Raw genomic sequence first — 18850 nt, forward strand, 5'->3', positions numbered from 1 at the left:
GAGGGAGATTCTTGAAGCATGGCTTGTCTTCGAATCTGACCAACCACCACAGGGAGTAGCTAGAGTGGCGAAGTGATGGTTGGAGGCAGAGTTTGAAGCAGATGAAGTCATCATCATCATGAGGCATCAAGGGCCAGAAATCCATCTTGGAGAGCAAGCCAAGGATGGAGAGCCCGGATTGATGAAGGTTGATGATCAAGAAAGGACTAGAGGTAATTGCATGTTGGTTAATGCATGGTTATCTCTTCTCTCTTTGTGTGGCCGAACCGGTTTGTTGAAGGAGGAAGAAAGTTGGTTCGGTTTTGGCTTCAAGTGTGGAGGCTTTCCTGTTTCTTTAAAAAGGGGAAACAACCACAGTTTGAAGCAAGGAGTTAGATTTGAGAGTGCAAGGCACAGAGTTCTCAGAGCTACCTGAGCTAACAGTTTTCTCTTCTCCTTCAATATTCTCTGTTTTATAATTTTCTGTTTAATTTTGTCATGTCTTGAGTCTCATGGTAAAAGGCAAACAAGTGAGGTTTGTAATGAAAAAGCCATAGAGCGGAAAAAGGCAGAGAGTGCAAAATTAAAAGAAAAGCCTTTGATGTCTTAGAGTTCCTTTGTACATCTTTGTTGTGTATCATGATTCTGTGGGAATCCCCTTGTAAGTTGGGTTAGCACTTTACAAGTTGTAATCAGATTGGTTATAGTGAAATTCCATCATATTTGTGATGGAGACTGGATGTAGGCTGCACTGCACTTAGCAGCCGAACCAGGATATATCTGGGTGCAATCTTCTTCTCTTTCTACTCCATTTCTGTTTTCTATCACACACGAGCAAAAGACACAATTTCCTCGTACCGAGTGACGAGACAAAACAAAAAGTCTCGTGGCAAGGGATGAGACAAAACAAAGTTGCTCGTGTCAAGTGACGAGCAAAAACAGAAAAGTCTCTTCCAAGAATCAGCAAGTGTTAGCTGTTGAAAAAGGGGCTAAGATTCAACCCCCCCTTCTCTTAGCCACTGAAACCATCATCCCTCTCCAGCCATCTTTCTACGCCGCTCCTCAACCTCACCAACCTCTAGGGACCCAACCTCGCCAACCTCCAGCTACTTAACCTCGCTCACAACCTCCTCTCCAGCGACATTTTCCGGCGACATTCCAATGAACTTCTCCAAATCTCAATACCAGCTCATCAACTTGTCCTATAATGACTTTTTCAATGGAATTTCGATCACTATCGGAGCTCTAAAGAAGCTCGAGCATCTCTGACTTGACTCCAACAACTTCCATGGGACCTTACCTTCAACACTTGCAAACTGAAAGATACAAAACCCCCCATGAGAAGAGAAGGTTGTTGATTCCCAACATGATTTCAACAAAGATCGATAAAGGTAAAATCTTTTTGTTGAAATCTTTGAAAGCATGTTTGAAGATACGGTACCCACAAAGAGGAGAAAATAATTGAGAATCAGAAAGGACTTGTACCTCTTGTTTGTTATGGAGTTTTGATCTGTTGTTGCATGGAGCTGTTGTTGTGTTTTGTTGTTGTTGATGTTGCTGTTGCCCATTTTTTATTTTGCTTCTTCTTCTTCTTAAATGTTGATGGATTTGATTTCAAGTGCTTCATTGTTCTTGTTGGTTGGAGCCATGGTTAGGGATCGGTGGTGGAATGATGGGTCTTGCGGTGGCCGGAATTGGAGCGCAAATGGTGACGGGAGTGTTGGGTAGCTATTGTTCTTGATGATGATGAAAGAGAATAGAGTTTGGGGGGTGTTATTGGAAAAAAATATTGTTGACTATAGTTTGACCGAAAAATTTGAAAATAAGGATAAAATTGATGCAAATCGAAAACATTAAGGATAAAATTAAAACAAATTAAAACTTAGGAGTATTTTTAAAATTTTTAATAAAATTCAGGGATAAAAAATTATTTTACCCTATAAAAAAATATATGTGGTGGTTGATTTTTTTTTTTTAAAAAAAAAATGTCAAAGACTCCGACAGAAAATAAAGACTAATATGATCCTCTTAATCTAAAACAACCAAAACAATCAAAGGAAAGAGTTTGAGAGATGTCAGGAGAGGAACATCAAACACATGCAACCCAAGTGGTAAGTCTTGCCCTTTTTTAGCTAGAGAATGAGCAACAATATTCCAGTTAGTGGTTAATTTGGTGACTGAATACACAAAGTATTTTTGTATAAAAAAAATAAACTTTAAATAATAAACATGTCATGCTCTACTCAATTTGAGTCCACCGCAGTAGCTAAAACTTGTCCACCAAACGAACACTTGGTGTAATTTTGTTTTTTATTTCTGTTTTGTTGGAATTTCTATTTAAATTTGACTATTTTAATTTTTAGTAGATATAATTTTGAATTTTAAATGTACGAGAGAAAATATTTGAGACATGATATCTCCTACAATCATTTTGTTATATTTTTTATAGATAAATAGTGTATTAAAGATTGATATACGTTGGTTATTTAATTATATTGATATTTTTATGTAGCATTGTTAAAAATTATCGAATCTATCGCCGGTTGACCCATTTAACCAGTAGCTTTTTTTTTTTTTTTTTCTCAAGAATAGATTCGTAAAAATGAGGCATTTAATGGATTTGGCTCAATTAATCTGTGAATTAAATAGACTGATTTGCAAAATAAATAAGCGATCTTTTTAATCTATTTAAAAAAATTTTCATTCCTTTTACTATTTTTTTAATGTTCTAACAAATTTTTTAACAATCTAACATAAATATCTTAACTTCTAATCCAATAATCTATTAAGAAAGACACAACATTTAACCCATATTTTAGTCCAGATATTAGTTTCTTATTTGTAATTGAAATTTTCTTATTTGACCTGGCAGATTTTGACCTGTTTGTCAATTTCTTAGTCCAAATATTAGTCCAATAATTTTAATTCAGATTGCGGATGGCAGGCGTTTAGGATGGCAGTGTGGGACAAATTTTTTTGTTTGTCACCCTTAGATATGTAGCATTAGTTAACTATTTAATAAGAAAACAAAATCTCTATCAGCTTGATAAGTCTCACATTTGATAATTGATATTATTCTAAAATTTAATTAGTAAAAGAATGCGAATTAACTAATATTGTCTTTCAATACAGGCACTAGTAGATAAAAGGATAAAATTATATGAGTAATGATTAAAAATTCTAATTTATCTTTTTATTTATTATCTTAACACTTAAATAAATGAAAATTTTAATATATATTATTTTTTAAAAACATCGAAAAGTTAAAAAATTTAAAATTTTCTTTAATTAGAAGTTAGGAAGATGATTAAGACTCCATACCAATCATTTTTCAAATTTAAAATTACTAAAATATTTGGACACCAAACCAGCCTTTTTCGTATTCATTTAATCCTTGAATAATTATTTTTCAGTCAAAATTTTTTTAGTTACTTCATTTTTAATCTCAAAGAATCACCCAAAACATTTTGCAGTCTCAATTTTTCGCTTCATTCAGAGCTTTTAGTTATTCTGTGTATAATTATTAATTTCAAACTATGAATACTAATATACTATACACGAAAACATTAAATTTTAACTCCAATTTTTTGTCATACCAAAACATCTCTGGCTCTAAGCCTAATTCGCTTATTCTTTGCCAAGTGCCAAATTTCGACACAGGAATGATTAACAACCAAAAATGAGGATTAAGGAGAAAAATGAAGATTATATTCAGATTCCAAACAAAAACTTCTCACAAGCAGAAACTCCTCATTCTCTTCCTAGTAATTAGGCTAACCCATACCTAATAACACACAACAAAGAATTAATAAACCATAGTAATAGAAAACGTCATAAAAGTTGCCCAAGTACTAAATTAGTACTATGTCACATCACTTATCTCTTGTTTTCCTACGTAAACAATCTCTGTCTATCCTTTTCCACCATAAAAAAGAGTTGTAGCTCTAAAACAAGAAACTTTGACACATTAATGGTAGCCTAAAGCATACTTTCCCTAAAAGCAATGTAAGAAGCAAAAATTGGTTGCATTCTTTTTAAGTGCCAATTTGAAGATATAGCTCACTGTATATATTTTTGTTTTAGAATATGGTGATGCTATCATAAAATGTAAAGATTGTCTTTTTTTTAATAAAAAAATCCACAAAAAAAAAATCATCTACATTGCACATGTTCTTTAATTTATAATTTTAGTAAAAATCTTTGTTTTTTTACTACACCAATTCCTCTTCCTCACGCTATACAAGCCCACAACAAGAAGAGAAGAGTTTAGTGTTTTTGTAAGAGAGCTTTGAGTAGAAAGCAAGCAAAACAAAAAGAGCCTAAAACCAAAAACTTTCATCTTTTTCCAAGGGAAGCAAGCATATATACCACCATGAAAAATGTACTTGTAATAAATAATAAATATCAAGAAGAAAACCAAAAAGTGGGTGTTGTTGGGGACAATTTCTAGTCTAATTCCCATAAAAACACACATTTTTAAGAATTTTTCTGCACTTTAAGATTCCTTCTTGCACACATTTTTAGCAAATTAAAGATGATGAGTGTGCATCAAAGCAGTGCCACAACAAAGAATAAATCTTTACAACAAACAGAACCACTTGTCCACTCTTCCTTTACTCTGGTGGCAATTTCTAGTAGTAATAAATCATCCAAGTGTCTATATGCATTTATAAAGGCGTCACATTGTTCTTCCTTTGGGTCTTTCTATACTCTGGAAAATTGGGAGTGCAATAAAAAGAGAGTTAAGCAGTAATAAGAAGCCTTCCATTTTGTGTAGAACTATTGCACATTATTGCATTAACCAAAATTTCTAAGTGGGTCAATGGGAACAAGCAGATTGAGACTGAGAGCTATGGTGCTTCTTCTCTACATGACTTTAGCATCTGTTTCTCTCACTCGTTGTGGTAAGTCTTGCCTTTTGTTTCGCCATTGTTTCATCTGCCATTGCTTTGGGTATAATATGTATCAGGTTTTTAGACCTCATTGTCGTCATTGCCCAAATGTAAAAATTCCAACTTAGATGTAAACAAATGTGCTTTGGACAAATGTATATATCATAATCAATGATTGGATTATAATATTATTATTGAGATCAAACAAATTACATTTCTAATGGCAATTATGTCATGCTTGATCATAGTTTAGAATCCTCTTTGATATCCCCTTTGCAGATGCAGATAGATCAATGAGACTACTATTGAAAGGCCCTAATAAACATAGAAGGAACATAACCAACAATAAGATCACAAAGAAATTGAAAATGACAAAGAAAATTGACCTTAACCCAAACACATTTTCATCAAACGCACAACCATATAGTGTTAGCTCCCCATTTTCTTTGCCACCTTATGAATCACTACCTCCAGTTCCATTACCAGACAGCAATAGCAACCCTCCATATTGTGTGTATCCACCTCCAACTTCACCTTCAGCCAACATTCCAACCCCCACAGGGTATCAATCATCACCCCCTTACTATTACTCCTCACCAACAATTCCAACCCAAGGCCCACCACCAAGCCCAACAACAATCATTACCCCAGGCCCACCTGAGTCATTCCCTAGCCCAACAACAATTATCCCAGGCCCACCTGAGTCCTTCCCCAGCCCAACAACGCCTGACATTGTTCCAAGCCCACCAGAGAATGTGCCGGGCTCACCGGAGCCCATAGAGAATCCCCCAATTATTATACCAGGCCCACCTGGCCCATCAATGAGCCCGCCTTCTTTTGAGCCCACCCCACCGTACTACATTCCGTCCCCTTCTAGCGGTGGTGTCAACCCTGGCCCACCAACTATTTATCCATCACCAACCGGAGGCAATGTCCCCAGCCCGGTAGTGTTTCAGCCGCCCGTGATCTACCCACCACCAAGTGTTCCACCGCCGCCGAACATGGCTCCTAGCACGGCGTTGTGGTGTGTAGCCAAGCCATCAGTCCCTGACCCAATTATCCAAGAGGCCATGAATTATGCTTGCTGGTCAGGGGCAGATTGCACTTCTATTCAGCCTAGTGGGCCTTGTTATGAGCCCAACACTGTTTTTGCACATGCTTCATATGCTTTTAATAGTTATTGGCAAAGGACTAAGGGTGCTGGTGGCAATTGTGAATTTGGAGGGACAGCCATGTTGGTTGCTGTTGATCCAAGTAAGTAGAAAAGAAAAAAGAGAAATTTGATTCTCTATTTTCGTTAATGTTTTACTTTATCTTATTTTCAGTTGATTTTTTTATTTATAATTTTAATTATGAAAAGTAATACTGTGTAGTGTGTATACGTAGTTTCTTTTTCCAAGTAAGATAATTTTTTTTTATTTTGACAAACTTTCCATAAAATATCAAGAAATATTTAAACATTTTTCAATTGCAATAAAAAATACATCTTTTTTTTTTTGGGCAGAAGAAAAAAACTAGCCAGAACATGTTCTAAACTCTATTTAGTATAAGCAATAGAATATAATGATTTTTTTTAATGAACTAGAATATAATGATTAACTTTGTAGTTTATTGACACTATTATGTATTGGTATAACTAATTACAATCATGTTAGGTGTATAATTAAGAGTAGCTTTTGTTTTTGCAGGCTACGATGGATGCCATTTCACTTACAATTGACCAATGGAAAGCAATCATTGCTCTTTCAATGCCCCTTTCTTTTTTTTTCTTTTTTTGTTGTTTCTGATTTTAGCAAGATATTTACCACTTGAAACCGCGCGCGTATAAGACTTGAAGAGTGAAGATCCTCTTTGTTCTCGTAATCTCTCTTCTCCCTTTGTGTAAGATGTGGATTTTGTAAGTAACATAGAATGGTACCATTGAATTGTAGAGTATTTCTTACCATTTAATCAAATTAACTCGTTTGTAGCAAAGCCCCTTCCAAAAAGAGAGAGAAAAATCTTGTAATTCAAATAAAATGTATAGAAGGCAAAGACGAAGTGTATTGTGCTTTCTAGGATCTGGTGTAAAAATAGGTAAAACATATGTCTAAAAATTTGTTGACAACAAATGACACGTGTTCCAAAAGAGAGAGAAAAACTACGGCTCTATCGAGTGATCGTCATCATGCATCCGCACGTTTTGCTGTTGTTGCAGTTTTTTGCAGCCCTTGACCAAAATATTAGTTGATAATGACCATTGACCAATACTCTTCTTACTAGCAATTTTTTTTAGGTCGACAGATGGGATAAATTTCAATTCTAGGTATTAGACACACTCACACACACCACATCCACACATACAAGATATCTTTTTTTTTTTTTTTTAAGTTAAGTTTGTATTAGATGAAGTTTAAATCCAAAATCTCTTAATAAAAAAAGAGACATATGGTTCATTGACAACAATTATTAATTAACAAGATTTTTTTTGAATTTTTTGACATTTTTATTAGATTTGTCATTATTTAATTTGGATACTATTTTTTTGAACTTTCATTTAACTCAAATCACATTTTATAATTTTTGTTGCATATTGTTATGAATTTTATATATCAAAATCAAAAACAAAGAAAGAAAGGCCCAGGAAAAAATAAAAAAAATAACAAAAAAATACAAATAAAGAAAGCACACCTAGAACAACAACTATAAGGGTTCGAAACAAAAACTCACTGCATCAAAGGGGAATAAAAATATGGAACACAACAATTTTGACGACTCTCGGTGATAAGAACAGAACCTGACAAAAACTATGGAAGGTTAGGGCAAGGCAGAACAGCGACAGTGGCTGCTCCAATCAACACTTACGACAACGCAATGGCTTAGAGACGATGCAATAGCTTAACCATGAGCTCCAGTCGATGGCAACGCGACGACAAAGCACAACAGCAGTGAGACATCCCTCCTTCTTACTTTCAAGCTCCTCGGCGGCAGCACAGCAGCCTGACGGAGGCAGAAGGGCAACGACATCAAGCTCTAGCAGCGGCGGTCGAGCTTCAACGGCGACGGGGTACCCCCTTATGATTTCCTTCATCGCGTTTTCTCTCTTCCTTGAGCTCTTTCTCTCACTAGCGCTCGAAGACGATGACAAGCTAGCTTCAACGATGGTGGCTAGGGCTCCTTCTCCTCTTCTTTGTGTGTCGCGTCTCTCCCTCTCACGACAACAACAGCAATGACGCTCCTTGCCGGCACCGCGCCGTCCTCTCCTTCCTCTCTTCTTCTGGTCCGTGTGTGTGTGGGTGGAGTGCGTTGTGTGTGAGTGAAGAGGAGTGAGGGTGGCGGTTGGGTGGGTTAGGGTTAGGGGGTGTGTGCGAAAGAGAGGGAGTTTTAGGATTATGATGTTTAAAATTAAGTAAAAAGAATAGTAATTAAAAATCAAATATAGTTCAACATAATTACTTTTGAGATACTATTTATTTAAAAACTCGTCAATTAGTTTAAAATAGCTACTCTAATTTTTAAATCAAAGATATAATTAATTTTCTTAGTTTATAAAAATTAGTTTAAATATCTTTAATAAAATAATTTTTATAATAGAAAGCTCAATTTAATAAAATAAAACACAACTTATTCATATTTAAATTTTCCGAAAATAATGGGTGTGACATCCTATCGGAATCAATTACATAAAAAAACAAAAGATAAAAACTAAGAAGTTTGAATAAATGGACATTTTACAGCCCACTTATCAAACCATCGACCTCTGATCTCAACGGGAATCTTATTGTAGTTGGGCCATGGGTGATCATACAGTAGCTTGATGGCATAAGGAAACTTCTTTGTACATCAACCTCTTGGCTTAGTCTTAACCACAACTTCTCAACTAAATTTGCATGACCCATATATGACAAATAGTACTTGTTGTGCATGTTGGAATAAAATAAAAGGGTCATAATCTCTATATTTTCTAGTTACATTTACTTTAGTGATATTGTAATCATTATGCTTTCATTTTCTTAGTTGCAAACTTGGATCAAACCTTTCATTTTTAGACACACACACACCCCTTGCACAAAGTGTGACAAAAATACTCTAGATGAATTATGTTGTATAACACGCTATACCTATCAAAATGACCACTTCTTGTATTTCCGCAGACTCAGACCCCAGTGTTATCCATTTTTTCCATTGACCATATGAGGAATAAAACCTATATCTGTTAATATTGTAGATCGGAAAGCTTATTCCCTTATTCGTTGGATCCTAACTAAGTACAACTAGTCGTATTCTATTGAGTCAATAGATTCACTCAAATGTATTCTCTGAACCAAAATAGAAAATGATGAGTGATGAGTCAGGATTTATTTCTTGGAATAACCTAAGATGCAATAGTATAAATAAAAAAATGTTACATTACTCAATGGTTCATTAAATAACAAGTTAAAATATCATTTGAAACATTGATAACATACAGTAAAATTTGATCACAATTAAGCAATACATGCAAATGTAAGGCCTTAATTTCCTTCTTGTCTAATCGATATTCACTACCTGCATCCCTCACAACTCCTTTTTGAACAAAGATTGGGTAGGTTGGTTCGCTAATCAATGATTCTTCTTTCCCATCGTTTTTTTCCAAATCTTGTTCTCTCTGATTTAATATGAGGCTTAAAATAGAAAGAGAAAAATTCAAATGTCGCTTTAGCTAGAAATGACTTGCATATACTACCCTCAATTTGAGTTCTGTTCACAATTCGCTTGAATGACCCAATCAACCTCTCAAAAGGATACATCCACCAAAATTGAATAGGTCAACACACTCTTATTTCGTATAGTAGGTGGACCATTACATAAAAAATCTAAGGAATAATATCCTCTCTACATACATAGTATGATGGGAATGTTCTTCTCCATGACGATAAAACCATCAATCCTTAGTTTGGTTGCACATATCTCCTTAAAAAATTACTTAGTTTTGTGACAAATTTTCAGATGTTGGTTACACTGGTAGTAATACTGACATTGGCACCACCATCGATGCAGGAGGAGAGGGACATCCAAGATGACGATGTTGATGATTACAAGGAACTATAGCTAGGATTTATTTTCATACTTTGTTAGTTGACATTGCTTTTATTTCATTTAGTACTTTGTTATATAGCATTTCTTTTATTGTGTACTTTAGTTTGATATTGAAAAAATTAATATTTATTGTTATAACAAAAAACTATTAATCAATAAGTACAAGATGAATATACTTAAGAGGAGGAGGTGAAGAGTATGAAGGACAAATTAATATTTTTGTACTACTTGAATAATATAAAGCAAAGCTAAATGCAAGTGGTAACCTAAGAGTAATTTTCCAAGGACTTAAACCAACTTCAAAACACTTGGTGCTATACTTTCCACACCCCTTATTAATATAAATGACAATAAAAGTAAAGAAATTAAGGGTTAAGAGATAATGAAATTCTAATAAATTATGGTTCAAATATAACCTCTTCACCTACATCTAGTCCTCTCCACTAAGGTGTCGAGATTTCTACTATATCACCAAGCTTCTAGGTGCTTGATAAACGGCTACAAGAAAGAGAACTTGATTAATGCCTTATGGTATATGATCATTACTCTTATACTAAGCCATTTATGCCTCACGGTATATTATCACCACTCTTATACTAAACCACTTGTAACAGCGTAACTTTCAGTATGTTTAGATTTTACTGAAAAATGAGTGCTACCAACTTGTCTTGCTAATTATTATCTATTATTTAATAAACATGAACCTGATCGTAGCTAACATATTGTCAGTTTATGGGTAAATTTTTGTTTGAAAATGTTAAGTCATTAATTCACAGACATACATGGCAGAATTATAAAAGATTAGCAAATAAAGCAAGTATTAATAATAGTAACATAGTCAATTACATCAAGTATGTACAGAGAATTAAGCATATAGTCATACGTCATCAACCTTGTACGGATCGAGTTAGAAACATTCCTAGTATAGCTAGATAATATGTGTGTGTGTGTGTGTACCCTACCACACAGAATCTTATGCTTAAGTCATAAAACAATGGTGCCGAGGTATTACAACCTCTAAAAGTAAAATCTTTATAGTTGAAAAGAATTTTTACCTAGAAGCGTTTGAAGAAAAGTTAAACAAAAGCATTAAACATAAAAGCACATATCTCTCAACGAGAAAGCGTGATCGTAAATCAGATAAATAAAGAATACCTAAGAAAAGAGTTGCAAGAATACAGATAACAAAGCTTCTGACTCGGCTTACAAAATTAAAATCAGCCAAAGCATATATACATATATACTTATATACATGAAAATCCCAAAAAAACTGATGAGCGGATAATTTATACGTTTTTTGGCATTGTTTTTATATAGTTTTTAGTATGATTTAGTTAATTTTTAGTATATTTTTATTAGTTTTTAAGCAAAATTCACATTTCTGGACTTTACTATGAGTTTGTGTATTTTTCTGTGATTTCAAGTATTTTCTGGCTGAAATTGAGGGACCTGAGCAAAAATCTGATTCAGAGGCTAACAAAGAACTACAGATGCTGTTGGATTCTGACCTCCCTGCACTTGAAGTAGATTTTCTGGAGCTACAGAACTCCAAATGGTGCGCTCTTAACTGCGTTGGAAAGTAGACATCTAGGGCTTTCCAGTAATATATAATAGTCCATACTTTGCATGAGTTTTGACGACGTAAAATGGCGTCAAAACGCCAGCTCTCTGCCCTTTTCTAGCGTCAAAACGCCAGAACTGGCATAAAAGTTGGAGTTAAACACCCAAACTGGCACCAAAGCTGGTGTTTAACTCCAAGAGAAGCCTCCACATGTGTGAAGCTCAATGCTCAGCTCAAGCACACACCAAGTGGGACCGAGAGTGGATTTCTGTATCATTTACCTATTTCTGTAAACCCTAATAGCTAGTTTCATTATAAATAGGACCCTTTATTATTGTATTTTCATTTTTGGAATCTTGGAACCATTGTTCACGTTTTGGGAGGCTGGCCAATCGGCCATGCCTACCATATTTTCACTTATGTATTTTTAACGGTAGAGTTTCTACACACCATAGATTAAGGGTGTGGAGCTCTGTTGTTCCTCGAGTATTAATGCAATTACTACTGTTTTCTATTCAATTCATGCTTATTCTCATTCTAAGATATTCGCTTGGTGGACGAAATTGTGATCACTATTCTTTGATTTGCATTTATTGTAGAATTGTGGAACTTAGGATTTTTCTTATTATGGCACTGGTTGAATTCACAACTCCGTTCAACTAACCAGCAAGTGTACTGGGTCGTCCAAGTAATAAACCTTACGTGAGTAAGGGTCGAATCCACAGAGATTGTTGGTATGAAGCAAGCTATGGTCACCTTGTAAATCTCAGTTAGGCAGATTAAAGGGTAATTGTGATTATTGGAATAAATAATAAATAAAAAGGAATAATAAAAGGGATAGAAGACTTATGCAGATTTATTGGTGAGAATTTCAGATAAGTGAATGGAGATGCTGCATGGCTCACGGATGCCTGCTCTCCTACTGCTTCTACTCAATCTTTCTTACTCCTTTCCATGGCAAGCTTTGTATAGGGGTTCACCATCAGCTGTGGCTACTTTCATCCTCTCGGAAAAATGATCCTATGCGATTGTCAGTCGCACGGCTAATCGTCTGGAGGCATCACCCATGGTTGATGGCTACATCCCATCCTCGCAGTGAAAACTAATGCTCACGCACTCTGTCACAGTACGGCTAATCACCGGTTGGTTCCCGCTCCTACTGGAATAGAATCCATTGATTCTTTTGCGTCTGTCACTAACGCCCAGCAGGTTACAAGTTTGAAGCACGTCACAGTCATTCATTACCGGAATCCTACTCGGAATACCACAGACAAGGTTAGACTTTCCGGATTCCCAGGATCCTACTCAAAATACCACAGACAAGGTGAGACTTCCCGGATCCTCATAAATGCCGCCATCCATCTAGCTTATACCACGAAGATTCTGTTGGGGAATCTAAGAGATATACATTCAAGCTCTTGTTGCATGTAGAACGGAAGTGGTTGTCAATCACGCACGTTCATAAGTGAGAATGATAATGAGGGTTATCTAACTCATCACATTCATCATGTTCTTGGGTACGAATGAATATATTGGAATAAGAATAAAAGAGAATTTGAATAAAAGAAAGTAGAATTTCATTAATACTTGAGGTACAGCAGAGCTCCACACCCTTAATCTATGGTGTGCAGAAACTCCACCGTTGAAAATACATAAGCAAAAGGTTCAGGCATGGCCGAATGGCCAGCCCCCTAAAACGTGATCAATGATCTCCTAAGATGAAGAATAAAACAAAACTGAGACCAAAGATGTCTAATACAATAGTAACTTATTCTATTTATACTAGACTAGCTACTAGGGTTTACATGAGTAAGTAATTGATGTACAAATCCACTTCCGGGGCCCACTTGGTGTATGTTTGGGCTGAGCTTGATCAATCCACGAGCTGAGGCTTCTCTTGGAGTTGAACTCCGAGTTATGACGTGTTTTGGGCGTTCAACTCCGGATCATGACGTTTTTCTGGCGTTTAACTCCAGACAGCAGCATGAACTTGGCGTTCAACGCCAAGTTACGTCGTCATTCTTCGAATAAAGTATGGACTATTATATATTGCTGGAAAGCCCTGGATGTCTACTTTCTAACGCCGTTGAGAGCGCGCCAATTGGAGTTCTGTAGCTCCAGAAAATCCATTTCGAGTGCAGGAAGGTCAGATTCCAACAGCATCAGCAGTCCTTTTGTCAGCCTTTTTCAGAGTTTTGCTCAAGTCCCTCAATTTCAGCCAGAATTTACCTGAAATCACAGAAAAACACACAAACTCATAGTAAAGTCCAGAAATGTGAATTTAACATAAAAACTAATGAAAACATCCCTAAAAGTATCTTAAACTTACTAAAAACTATATAAAAACAATGCCAAAAAGCGTATAAATTATCCGCTCATCACAACACCAAACTTAAATTGTTGCTTGTCCCCAAGCAACTGAAAATCAAATAGGATAAAAAGAAGAGAATATACTATAAAGTCCAAAATATCAATGAATATTAATTTAATTAGATGAGCGGGACTTGTAGCTTTTTGCTTCTGAACAGTTTTGGCATCTCACTTCTTCCTTTGAAGTTCAGAGTGGTTGGCTTCTCTAGGAACTTAGAATTTCAGATAGTGTTATTGACTTTCCTAGTTAGGCATGTTGATTCTTGAACACAGCTATTTTATGAGTCTTGGCTGTGGCTCTAAGCACTTTGTCTTCCAGTATTACCACCGGATACACAAATGCCACAGACACATAACTGGGTGAACCTTTTCAGATTGTGACTCAACTTTGCTAGAGTCCCCAATTAGTGGTGTCCAGAGCTCTTAAGCACACTCTTTTGCTTTGGATCACGACTTTAACCATTCAGTCTCAAGCTTTTCACTTGGACCTTCATGACACAAGCACATGGTTAGGGACAGCTTGATTTAGCCGCTTAGGCCTGGATTTAATTTCCTTGGGCCCTCCTATCCATTAATGCTCAAAGCCTTGGATCCTTGCTTTAAAATTTTCGCCTCTCTTTTTTTTTTTTTTGCTGCTTTTTCTTGCTTCAAGAATCAATTTCATGATATTTTTCAGATCATCAATAACATTTCTCTTTGTTCATCATTCTTTCAAGAACCGACAATTTTTAACACTCATAAACAACAATATCAAAAGACATATGCACTGTTCATTCATTCATTCAGAAAACAAAAATTATTGTCACCACATCAATATAATTAAATTAAATTCACTAATAATTTCGAAAATTATGTACTTCTTGTTCTTTTGAATTAAAACATTTTTCTTTTAAGAGAGGTGAAAGACTAATGGATTTTATTCATAGCTTTAAGGCATGGTTACACACTAATGATCATGAAGTAGAGACAAAAAACATAGATAAAATATAACACTTAAAAACCGAAAACAGAAAGAAAATAAAGAACAAGGAATGAATCCACCTCTAGTGGCGTCTTCTTCTTGAAGGACCAATGATGTTCTTCAACTCTTCTATGTCCCTTCCTTGCCTTTGTTGCTCCTCCCTCATAGCTCTTTGATCTTCTCTTATTTCTTGGAGGGTGAGGGCGTGTTCATGGTGTTCCACCCTTAGTTGTTCAACATTATGGCTCAAATCCTCTAAGGAGGTACTGAGTTGCTCCCAATAGTTGTTGGGAGGAAAATGCATTCCATGAGGCATTTGTTGATGATGAACTTTCTCATGTTCTTCTTGGGGGCCGTGAGGAACTTCCCTTGTTTGCTCCATCCTTTTCTTGGTGATGGGCTTGTCTTCTTCAATGGAGACATCTCCATCTATGATAACTCCGGCTGAATAACATAGATGGCATATGAGGTGGGGGAAGGCTAGCCGTGCCATGTATGAGGGCTTGTCAGCTATTTTGTAGAGTTCATTGGATATGACTTCATGAACCTCCACTTCCTCTCCAATCATGATGCTATGAATCATGATGGCCCGATCCACAGTAACTTCGGATCGGTTGCTTGTAGGGATGATGGATCTTTGGATGAACTCCAACCATCCTCTAGCTACGGGCTTGAGGTCCAGTCTTCTTAGTTGGACCGGTTTGCCTTTGGAGTCTACTCTCCATTGGGCGCCTTCCACACAAATGTCCATTAGGACTTGGTCCAACCTTTGATTGAAGTTGACCCTTCTTGTGTAGGGGCGTTCATCACCTTGCATCATGGGTAAATGAAACGCCAACCTCACATTTTCTGGACTGAAATCTAAGTATTTCCCCCGAACCATTGTGAGATAGTTCTTTGGATTCGGGTTCATACTTTGATCATGGTTCCTAGTGATCCATGCATTAGCATAGAACTCTTGAACCATCAATACTCCGACTTGTTGCATGGGGTTGGTTATGACTTCCCACCCTCTTCTTTGGATCTCATGTCGGATTTCCGGATACTCATTCTTTTTGAGCTTGAAAGGGACCTCGGGGATCACCTTCTTCTTTGCCACAACATCATAGAAGTGGTCTTGGTGGCTCTTGGAGATGAATCTCTCTTTCTCCCATGACTCGGAAGTGGAAGCTTTTGCCTTCCCTTTTCCTTTTCTTGAGGAAACTCCGGTTTTGGGTGCCATTGATGGTGAATGAAAAATAAAAAGCTTAGGCTTTTTACCACACCAAACTTAAAATTTGCTCGTCCTCGAGTAAAAAAGAAAAGAAGAGTAGAAGAAGAAGAAGAGAATTATGGTAGAGAAGGAGAGGAGGGGGTTCGGCTATATGAGAGAAGAAGGGGTTTATGTTGTGTGAAAATGAAGAAGAAAGGAGAGGTATTTATAGGGAGAGGGAGGGTGGGAGTTCGGCCATTTTGGGTGGGAAAGGGTGGGAAATTGAATTTGAATGTAATGGAGGTAGGTGGGGATTATGGGGAAGAGTGGGTTGATGTGAATGGTGAATGGGGTAATTGGGAAGAGGAATTGAGGTGATTGATGAAGAATATTGGGAATTGTGACATGAGGTATTCAAATCACAAAAATAGGATTAAGAGGGAAGGTGGGAATAGGGTAGGTGGGGATCCTGTGGGGTCCACAGATCCTGAGGTGGGGATCCTGTGGGGTCCACAGATCCTGAGGTGAAAAGAAATACCATTCCTTCACCATATAGGCGTGTAAATTGCCTTCATGCACCATTCTGGCGTTCAAACGCCCATTGGTGCATGTTCTGGGCGTTAAACGCCCATGTAATGCATGTTCCTGGCGTTGAACGCCAGTTTCAAGCTTGTTTCTGGCGTTCAGCGCCAGATTGTCCTCTGTGTGCGCATCCTGGCGTTAAACGCCAGGTTGTTGCTTGTTTTGGGCATTCAGCACCAGAAAGATGCTCTGTTCTGGCGTTGAACGCCAGCCAGATGCATCTTACTGGCGTTGAACGCCAGTCTGCGCTGCCTCCAGGGTGAAAAATATTTTCTTCTGTTTTCGACTCTGTTTTTAATTCTTTTGATTTTTTCGTGACTCCTCATGATCATGTACCTAATTCAACACAAAAATAACACCAAAACAAAATAAAATAAAATTAGATAAATAAAATTGGGTTGCCTCCCAACAAGCGCTTCTTTAATGTCAGTAGCTTGACAGTGACTCTCATGGAGCCACAAGGTGATCAGGTCAATTTAGTATGTATTCCCAACACCAAACTTAGAGTTTGGATATGGGGTTTGAACACCAAACTTAGAGTTTGGTTGTGGCCTCACAACACCAAAATTAGAGTCTGACTGTGTGGGCCCTTCTTGACCTTGAACTGAGAGAAGCTCTTTATGCTTACTCTCTTTTGTCACAGAGGGATTGCCATGTGCCTGAAACACAAGGTATTCCCCATTCAATTGAAGGACTAACTCTCCTCTGTTGACATCTATCACAGCTTCTACTGTGGCTAGGAAAGGTCTTCCTAGGATGATGCATTCATCATCTTCCTTCCTAGTATCTAGGATTATGAAATCAGCAGGGATGTAAAGGCCTTCAACCTTCACTAGCACGTCCTCTACCATTCCATAAGCTTGTCTCATTGACTTGTCTGCCAATTGTAATGAGAACAAGGCAGGTTGTACCTCAATGATCCCCAGCTTCTCCATTACAGAGAGTGGCATAAGGTTTATCCCTGACCCAAGATCACATAGAGCTTTTTCAAAGCTCATGGTGCCAATGGTGCAAGGTATTAAGAACTTGCCAGGATCTTGTTTCTTTTGAGGTAGAGTTTTCTGAATCCAATTATCCAGTTCACTAATGAGCAAGGGAGGTTCATTTTCCCAAGTCTCATTACCAAATAGCTTGGCATTCAGCTTCATGATAGCTCCTAAATACTGAGCAACTTGCTCTCCAGTCACATCTTCATCCTCTTCAGAGGATGAATATTCTTCAGAGCTCATGAATGGCAGAAGGAGATTTAATGGAATCTCTATGGTCTCTAGGTGAGCCTCTGATTCCTCAGGATCCTTAATAGGGAACTCCTTCTTGCTTGAGGGACGTCCCAGGAGGTCTTCCTCACTAGGATTTTCGTCCTCCTCCTCCTTTGTGTATTCGGCCACTTTGATTAGATCAATGGCCTTGCACTCTCCTTTTGGATTTTCTTCTGTATTGCTTGGGAGAGTACTGGGAGGAGTTTCAATAACTTTCTTGCTCAGCTGGCCCACTTGTGCCTCCAGATTTTTGATGGAAGATCTGGTTTCATTCATAAAACTGAAAGTGGCCTTTGACAGATCAGAGACTATATTGGCTAAATTAGAATTATTTTGTTCAGAATTCTCTGTCTGTTGCTGAGAAGATGATGGATATGGCTTGCTATTGCCTAGCCTATTACGTCCACCATTGTTAAAGCCTTGTTGAGGCTTTTGTTGATCCTTCCAGGAGAAATTGGGATGATTTCTCCATGATGGGTTATAGGTGTTCCCATATGGTTCACCCATGTAATTAACCTCTGCCATGGCAGGGTTCTCAGGATCATAAGCTTCTTCAGAAGCTGCCTCTCTAATACTGTTGGATGCATGTTGCAATCCATTCAGATTTTGAGAGATTATGTTGACCTGTTGAGTCAACATTTTGTTCTGAGCCAATATGGCATTCAGAGCATCAATTTCAAGAACTCCTTTCTTCTGAGGTACCCCATTATTCACGGAATTCCTCTCAGAAGTATACATGAACTGGTTGTTTGCAACCATGTCAATGAGTTCTTGAGCCTCTTCAGGCGTTTTCTTCAGATGAATAGATCCACCTGCAGAATGATCCAATGACATTTTCGAAAATTCAGAGAGACCATAATAGAATATATCTAATAAGGTCCATTCTGAAAACATGTCAGATGGACATCTTTTGGTTAACTGCTTGTATCTTTCCCAAGCTTCATAGAGGGATTCACCATCTTTTTGTTTGAAAGTTTGAACATCCACTCTCAGCTT

At 37.1% G+C, this 18850-nt stretch overlaps 1 protein-coding gene and 1 non-coding gene across 3 annotated transcripts; both read left to right on the forward strand.

Annotated features, from left to right (window-relative positions):
• Positions 1 to 4560: 4560 nt before the first annotated feature.
• On the forward strand, positions 4561 to 6845 carry LOC112702955 (uncharacterized). Of its 2 annotated transcripts, none has more exons than XM_025754205.3 (3): positions 4561 to 4883; positions 5151 to 6125; positions 6560 to 6845. In XM_025754205.3, the coding sequence occupies exons 1-3, from the start codon at positions 4802 to 4804 to the stop codon at positions 6589 to 6591; spliced, it is 1089 nt and encodes a 362-aa protein (XP_025609990.1). In that variant the 5' UTR covers positions 4561 to 4801; the 3' UTR covers positions 6592 to 6845. The 2 variants fall into 2 exon arrangements, with proteins under 2 accessions (XP_025609990.1, XP_025609989.1); XM_025754204.3 differs by having other exon boundaries at positions 4651 to 4883; positions 6545 to 6845.
• An 11901-nt stretch (positions 6846 to 18746) lies between these two features.
• On the forward strand, positions 18747 to 18850 carry LOC112704395 (small nucleolar RNA R71). The gene has a single exon (XR_003155021.1). It is a non-coding gene; the product is annotated as a small nucleolar RNA R71 (small nucleolar RNA).

This window comes from Arachis hypogaea, chromosome 7 (assembly GCF_003086295.3).
Source record: "Arachis hypogaea cultivar Tifrunner chromosome 7, arahy.Tifrunner.gnm2.J5K5, whole genome shotgun sequence".
NCBI lineage: Eukaryota > Viridiplantae > Streptophyta > Magnoliopsida > Fabales > Fabaceae > Arachis > Arachis hypogaea.

Coding starts and splice junctions, on each gene's coding strand:
- LOC112702955 (XM_025754204.3), top strand. CDS start 4,802: ATGGGAACAAGCAGATTGAGACTGAGAGCTATGGTGCTTCTTCTCTAC. Junction 4,884..5,150: donor TGTTTCTCTCACTCGTTGTG/GTAAGTCTTGCC, acceptor TCCCCTTTGCAG/ATGCAGATAGATCAATGAGA. Junction 6,126..6,544: donor GTTGGTTGCTGTTGATCCAA/GTAAGTAGAAAA, acceptor AATTAAGAGTAG/CTTTTGTTTTTGCAGGCTAC.